General features: G+C 33.0%; 1 protein-coding gene across 1 annotated transcript; it reads left to right on the forward strand.

Moving 5' to 3' along the window:
- The first annotated feature begins 1370 nt into the window (after positions 1-1370).
- Positions 1371-8118, forward strand: LOC130802889 (ankyrin repeat-containing protein ITN1-like). Its single transcript, XM_057666994.1, has 3 exons — positions 1371-2074; positions 6151-6466; positions 7453-8118. The coding sequence occupies exons 1-3, from the start codon at positions 1466-1468 to the stop codon at positions 7890-7892; spliced, it is 1365 nt and encodes a 454-aa protein (XP_057522977.1). The 5' UTR covers positions 1371-1465; the 3' UTR covers positions 7893-8118.
- The last annotated feature ends 343 nt before the right edge of the window (positions 8119-8461 follow it).

The following is an 8461-nucleotide window of genomic DNA, read 5'->3' on the forward strand; positions in this document are numbered from 1 at the left end:
TAAAATCCCCACAATTTCTCTTTGCTTTATATCTATTGGGAACGAGGGATCCAAGTTTACTTTCTCGAGAATTGGATCTTATTGTTAGCCCGTGGCATTTGTCACATAATTATCTTGTGGGTTCATTTGTATGGGCACATCCTCGGGAAAATTTGAACAAAATAAGGTTTTTTTTTCTAAAAAGTACTTAACGTGAGCTTGGGAAACTTTTATTTCCTAAAATAAGCGTCTCTTAGTTCAAGTCTGAGTTATAGTCATGTTTGCTATTAGTAACTGCGAGCGATTATTAAACTAAGTCAAAAAGTTAGCCCAATCATCGCCTAATGCTGGTAACTGTAGGCAAGCTGACTATTTTGAATCAGTATAAGTAATCGCCTACTGTCACTAATGAAGGTCCATATGCGAACAAAAGCTTATATTAAGGTAAATGGGAAAACAATCGTCCGTTGTTAGTAACAGTGGGCAATTAACATCCAAATTAAGTCAACGATAAAAAAAATCGACCCAATCGCCCCTGTTAGTAATAAGTAACAGTAGGTGATTGTTTGGCTGACTTATTTTGACTCAGTTTAAGTAAGCGTTTGCTATTAACAGTAGCGAACATTACCGTACCACATGCTTGAATTGGGAGACACTTGATGAGGTTCATTATTTCTCAAAACTATATAAGAGGATTGTCCACCAAACATTAACCCATAATTTTAATGATGTGAGATTTTTCTCAAAAAATACATCATTTTCAACACATAGCTAAGTTAAAGTATATATCACTTTCTCATTGTAAAATTCTAAATGAGATTCTAACTCAACTTTTTCCTTAGTTTAATTTAGTGATCCAACCAAAAAAACCGTTTACTTTTCCAAAAAAAAAAAACTTATCCAACTAGTTAATCAACTTACATAAAAATATGTATTAAAAGTCTACAACTAGTGCAATCAAGTTCGTTGCTTGACAAATGACAATAATAAATACTAATTCAGGAGAAGACTTTGAATTTGTAAATATCCCATACTCATTATAACGTCGGTGGAGGAATAAGAACATATAAGAATTGAATCCTAAAACTTTGCTGGGAGTTAAAATAGTTATTTCCATTAAGACAAAACCCCATTTTCATAACTACTATATATTGTTAAATAAAGCTTAACTTATTGTAAATGTCAGCATATTAACGGAAAAGCCACGAGGTGCACACACTTCATAAGTCAAAGAGATATGAAGGTAAAGGACACTTTCAGTATCCCGCACAAGGCAGGGTCCGGGTGGGATAAACCTAAATGATATATACCATCCAAAAATCATATGGCCATAGGAAAAAGGTCTCCAAATATTTATAAAGTGTGCACACCATCTTTAATTTATTAATATGAGATAAACCATCCTAATATATATTGATTTCACCGTCAAGTATTATTTGTGAAATTTCTAAAACTTTTATTTTTCCATAAACAACAAAGAAATAAAATGGAACAAGAACAAGAAAGCTATGAGGTACTAAGTACAAGGCTATATGAAGCAGCCATAAAAGGCCATGTAGCATCCTTACTAAACATACTCCAACAAGATCCATACATCCTGGACCGATCCATCACTAACAAAACGGGTCCTTTCCTTCATTCCCCATTACATGTATCCATTAACCAAGGACACTCAGATTTCACTCAGAAACTTCTAGAACAAAAGCCAGAACTAACAGAAGAAATTGATGAAATAAAGAGATGGTCACCTCTACATGTAGCATCAGCAAAAGGGTATGTGGAAATAGTGAATATATTGGTGGGTGTGAATCCGAACATGTGTTTTGCACGTGATTTGGAAGGAAGAAATCCGGTTCATGTTGCTGCTATAAATGGTCATATAGATGTTCTAGAAGTGCTTGTTATGGCCAAGCCATTGGCTGGTCGAGAACGGACTAATGGAGGTGAAAGTGTGTTGCATTTGTGTGTGAAGTTTGGTCAGTTGGAGGCGGTTGAATTTTTCGTAAGAAGAATTGGTGATGGTTTGCTTCTTAATTCTAAGGATGGTGATGGGAATACTGTACTTCACCTTGCTGTGGCTGCAAAACATATTCAGGTATGGAGGATAGATTTATAACCAATAAATAAATGATTGTCTTTTTATATACAAATTAAGGGCAATGATCTTCCTCATAAGTGAAGTATTTCTAATACTTATCTCACATGTGAGCTACATCATATCAAAGAATCACTTTCGGCTCTGATACGATGTTGAGTCTAGTTCGTCCAGATGATCGCCCCATTGGCTCGCTTTTGTGGACACACCCACAATGCACTTGTGGGCTCGGGCCCACAAATCCATGGGTAATGAGTGATAGACTTACATACAACACTTGATGGATTTAATCACTCTTTTTCAATTATAGCATATGGTATTAGGAGGATTATTCTTCAAATATATATGCAAATCCACAACTTAATATTTTAGCAATATAAATCTTCCTTACGTGTGAATTGTTTCCAAGAGATACATAATACACACAATGACACAAGATTTGTCAAGCACATGCATTCTTGCTAGTGAACAAAATGAATTAATAACAATGAATATGAAATTAAAAAATATCAATTACAAAAGGGATGACAAATTCTTATTGTGAAAAATGTGTGAAAGAGAGAAGTTAGATTGTAATTTTTTACTTTTTGATAATCCAATTGTAGACTCGTTTAGAGACAACAAGAAGGGGTTAATTGTTGTATTAATAATTTGTAGCGTTTTTGTCCTATTTTGTGGAATTGAAACTTGAACTTGTAAAGTAAATTTTGAAAGAGACACACAAATTTTTACATGAAAATTTTCTAGGTCTAAATAGAAGGAAAAACCACGACCATTCGAGATTTCTAAATACTTCACTATATTTTAGGCAATTCGTTACAACTACATTAAACACACTCAACTAGGCCACCTTGAGTTCTCTCAAAACTCAACTCTTTCTCACGCTTCACCTATGAAGCTCAAGCTTCCTCTAGAAGCTCTCTTTCTCCCCTAGACTTCTCAAAGTCTAGTTATAAGTTTTCTTTCAAAAACCCTTTACAAAATACAAAATCTAAGGATATAAATAATTAAGTTGCAAAAGAAAACTTATTAAGTTAATTGACAACGAGAAGCAAACTAAGTTTGTTGATAATTATAACTAGTTAAAAGAAATCCTTTTATATAAAAGAAATCAGGTAGATTTTAGGAAATAAGTAACTAACCCACTTAACACCTAGATTCTAAAATAAAGGAGGAATGGGTAAAATGTTTTTGCAAAAATAGACTATGATTTTCTTTTACGTAAATAAGGCATTTTGAATTTTCAAATTAAAACCTATTAAAACAAGTCTTATTAAGTGGAGAAAAAATAGGAGGATTTTTCTCTACTACCTAAGGTAGTGACGATTATACTAGGTCAAATATTTAAAGTCTTTTTTCCAATTAACTTTCAATTTGATTATGCAATTAACTAATTTTACCCATACAATCAACTATAAAAACAATATTCTACTATCTTCAGAATTTCTTAGTTGACGTTGAACTTCCAGACTTGAATTCAGGGAACAATGCACTGTCTCTGACTCATCAACAAGAATTGTCAGACTATCAGCTTAGGAACAGTAGGCTACCTGTCTACACTCTACACTATGACATTCTACAACAAACCTTTTGTCTAACTTCACCTTCTTGGATATCTCAGCTTACAAAGTTCTCTGACCAAGTTTTTAGATGCTATCAACGACCATACTCCGGACCGGATATTGACCTGTGACAATCTCTTAAATAAAACCTGTTTATATTAGTTAACTTTAGTCATCATCAAAATCTGAAGGGCCAACACCAATCAAGATTCTTATATGTTGTGAATGGGCTATGATATTTGGTGAAGAATAATCACAAACAAGTGCAAAGAAACCAACAAAAAACAGAGCAGCAACAATGGACGACAATACAAGATATATGAGGCATCTATGGATACCTGCCCCTCAAAACAAGCTTATTATCATTATTATATCAACATACATCAATGACTCAACTCACTCAAGCCTTGAGAACACTCTCTCAAGGTAAAAATTGAACCTTTAATGTCAATCTCACACAAATATGCAAACAAGAGGAAGAACTCTTATGGTTGAAACCCTAGTTGCCTTACTTGTATTTGCCTCTCTAATAACCTTAATGATGCTCTAAGACCCTCTTTTATAGTCCCATAACATATTAGAAAGCCTTAGGAAAAAACCCCAAAAGCCCATTACAAACCGAGAACAAAATAGAAAACTCGCATTTTTGGATGTTGTGGCCCGCTCGACCAAGTTTAGCGCCACACCTGACCTTTCTGGACTGCGCCTGCTGCATTGCTCGATTGATCCTTTATGCTCGACTGGTCGAGCCAACCTTCTTTGACTCTCCTTTGCGAACATCAAAGACACCAAGTTTTCCACCTCGATCATTTTATCAAGTGGTCCAAAGCGTATCAGTCCATATTTCAATTCACACTCATCATCATTCTCAATCGTGCAAGCCATTGAGTATGCTACGAGGTCATCGAACTCACCTTGATCGAACTCACCTCCATCATTGTGAGATTTAAGTGCTTGGCATAACATTATCATTTCCTATTTAGAATCTGCCTAGATAGTAAGTATTAAGGGGTAAAAATTTATGGGGTGTAATAGATTCTGGAACTTTTAATTATTTGGAATAAATGAACTTTTTCCAGGCTTAATTATTACCCCAAATAAGGGGGTAATTACCCATACCTTACTCGGGGAAAATATTTCCAAGAGATAGTAAGCAATATTGCATTCTCTCTCATGTTTTTCCAAACCTTCTTCATCTCTCTATGCCCTCCCATGTGAAGTTCTTAGTTTATTATTAGTGGAATCACTATTAACCTAAGTTACTAATGAGTGTCACACGTTTGTGATTCGATATAGTTTGTTGTATGGATTATGATTTGTAATTTGCTGGTTGGCATATTTTTTGTTCGTTCGCTTCAGTTGTTTGTTTTGATTTCAGGTTCAGAATTCGTGCATTTGATTCATTAGAGTTTTTCATCATTTTACTAGACAAAGTGGAGTATGGTCAAATAATATTAAATTTGTTGAGTATGTACTTATTAATAGTATTACATTTTAGAATAAAATAAGAAAATAATAAAGAAAAAATTAGAGTTAAATAAATGAAAAGCTTTTGAAAAGAGGAAAATAAAAAGAAAGTGCAATAAAGTAAGTTAAGAAAGAAAATAGTGATAATAAAATTGAAAGAGAAAGATAAAAATATAAATGTAATGTAAATATCGACATCCTAGGATAAATCCTATGATAACTAAGGAAGTAACTTTTGACCTTTCCAAACCATTTTGCAAAAAAGAAGAAAAAAAAGGACTTTTTTTCTTTTGCTCCCTTCTTTTTCATTTCTTTTTTGTGTTTAATTTTTTTGGTACCTTTTTGGTCATCTTTCTCTTTCCTATCCTTACATTCATCAACAACCATAATAAGGTGCTTTTAGATCTTAACGATCTGAATCCAAACCAAAGTGAATCAATCCACGAACGAATTCTGTTTCGAGTGGACGAATCGAATGATGATTCGTAGAACCGAATCATGTGACACTGGTGTTATTAACATGTCAGAAGCTCAAAACAAGAGTTACTTGCATTAAGCAAAACATATATTCACCAAACGCTTTTTATCATAATATATACGGATTGATCGAGCTCGTATCTATGCACCTTTGAAATCTCACGGAACATGAATTGAATTTAGCTAGAGCACGCATTTGGTCGAGCACCAAGGTTGAGCAAGCTTTTATTGCTCATGTCAATCAAGCACATACACATAATGCTTTGCGCGCCAACTAAAGGTGTTCAAAACAGATGCGATAATCCGATATTTACCCGACCTTGTTATCGAACCTAATTTGACCTAACTTCAGAAATGATTTACAATTATGTAAATATTAATATAAGCACAAGACCAGATTTTCATCCGACCCGAAACATCTAACCCAAAATCAACCCGAATAAACTCCAAAAACTCAACATGTCCTAATATTTGGCACCTTATATTTTATTCTTAATATACTCTAAGTTACCAATCAACAAAACTATTAATTGACAGCTGACATAAAAACTTTACTTCAACAATGTGTAGATCATAAAGTTGTTACTCAAAGACAAAAGGATGGAGAAAAACGCTATCAACACAAACAGCATAACAGCAATGGACATAATCCTTCAGAGCAAAACAGAAGAAGCGAGCGATAAAGAAATTATGTTATCCCTGAAGCACGCTAAAGTTTTAACAGCAAAAAAAATCCTTAAACCAAAGAAAAACAGTCGGGATTGGTTAGAAAAGCAACGCAGTGCATTAATGGTGGTGTCCTCTCTGATAGCAACCATGGCTTTCGAAGCCGGAATCAACCCTCCTGGAGGCGTATGGCAAGATGATGGAAAAGGGTACAAAGCAGGTACTAATAAATTTGATAACGGATTATATACAACAAGATACAAACTTGATAAGATTTCATCTAAAAACTAATTGGTATTCGCAAAATCTTATATGCAACGGTTGCATGGTTGCAGATCCGCGGCTTAGGTCTTTTTTTTCAACTTTTTGATACTTTTATACCAAATTTAAGACTTAAGACATCAAATTATAAACCTAAAAGATCAAATCTAAAACTTAAAATATTAATGTTAAGTTTAAGTGAATTTGGTTTTAATTCTTAAAATTTGGTATTATAATTTTTTGAAAAATATTTTCAATTTCAAAACTTAAAAGATCAAATTCAATGCTTAAAAGACTCATTTTAGCAATATTTTGAATTTGGCATTTTAAGTACAAATTTGGATTGAAAAAATTATATACAAAAGAATTTTAAAAAATAAATTACTGATCGAGCCTTTGTTAGTTTAATGCTTGAAATTGGCAATTTAAATATTAAAATTGACATTTTATGTCTTAAAATAATCATTTTAATTAAGGTTTGCTGATGGTCAATTTAAAAACTTATTGGGTTGGATAGTTGAAGGTTGCACAAGTGCGATCGTGGCACAAGAGATTCACTAATAATCGGTATTAGAGAAGTATATATGTTAGTCAACCTCTCTCTGATCACATGTGGGTCACTTCCAACACTCCCCCTCACAGTCGAGTCCATTATTTTTAATTGGATGAAAATGTTGACATTACTTTTTAGAGAAGTTCGAAATTTTTTTTTTCCAGTTGATCAGAAACCATCAGTTCTGATACCACGATAAATTTGGGCTTGGGCTTATACACTAAAAGAACCGCTTAAGTGAAGAGTTAACTACACACAAACACAATAAGATTCTATCTTAAAACCAATTGATTTTAAGAAGAGTAACCCATCAAGTGTATATCAATATATGTTAGTCAATTTGTTTTAAAATTTTTAGATGTAGAATTACATGTGGGTTATTTTTCCAACAGGTACTCCTATAATGTCACAAGTTAAGGAAGGACAAAAGGGTTACATAGTATATGATGCATTCCTAATCTCCAACACTATAGGACTAATCTCATCTCTTACTGTCATAATACTACTTATAAGTGGACTCCCTTGTTTAAGATTGTTCATGGGTATATTAATGATAACTATGTGGATTGCTGTAACTGCAACAACTGTTACTTATATGATCTCGGTTTTCTTCCTTGTATCCTCCAAAGATGAGCCAATAATACCCTCCAAACATCATTGGGTTCAAAACACTATAATTGCTTCTAGTGTTGCTTGGCTTATCTTGTTAGGACTACTTGTCTTGCTGCATGTTTTTCGCATAATGGTTAAAATAATCAAGAAACTAATACGTGTTGTGGTAAAAAGAGTACGAGGTTTACTTCCAAGGACGATAACTTACGCAACGGTTTAAGAGTTGTCTTATATCGAAGAAAGAGAAGAGAATATGTCACTTTATAACCTTGAAGATAAGAGACTCTAGCTACTACAAATTTGTTTTAGTAGTGAACATTGTTTAGACGACTTGTAAGTAAATTATCTCTTCTCTTACCTGTTATTTGTATTATCTTAGCCTTTGTCAATTCAAAGTACATCACTCTTAATTTTTACAATACATGAATGAAACTAATTGAGCTTTATACTTTTGGTATTGAATTATGAAAATATAGTTTTGTTCGTAACACATTTATTTCATCTGATCTACATGTCACCCTTTATGCTATGAAGTCATTATTGTTTAGAGCAATAGTCGTTTTTAATATTTTATGGACTATAAGTAAAATGAAATAAATAGGCTCTCTATAAAGGATTGATTCTGGTTTTTGATGGGTTTTTGGCAAAATAACAAAAACACAGAACCCAATATAATATAATTATCATTATAAATGAAGACGTATTGTATATTCCTTAAATAATAAAAGAACTAATAATCTAATAAAATGCATGCTAAAGTTGACTTATTGGGCAAAAGTAAATGGATGG

This window comes from Amaranthus tricolor, chromosome 16 (genome assembly GCF_026212465.1).
Source record: "Amaranthus tricolor cultivar Red isolate AtriRed21 chromosome 16, ASM2621246v1, whole genome shotgun sequence".
Taxonomy (NCBI): domain Eukaryota; kingdom Viridiplantae; phylum Streptophyta; class Magnoliopsida; order Caryophyllales; family Amaranthaceae; genus Amaranthus; species Amaranthus tricolor.

Coding starts and splice junctions, on each gene's coding strand:
- LOC130802889 (XM_057666994.1), top strand. CDS start 1,466: ATGGAACAAGAACAAGAAAGCTATGAGGTACTAAGTACAAGGCTATAT. Junction 2,075..6,150: donor TGGCTGCAAAACATATTCAG/GTATGGAGGATA, acceptor AACAATGTGTAG/ATCATAAAGTTGTTACTCAA. Junction 6,467..7,452: donor TGGAAAAGGGTACAAAGCAG/GTACTAATAAAT, acceptor TTTTTCCAACAG/GTACTCCTATAATGTCACAA.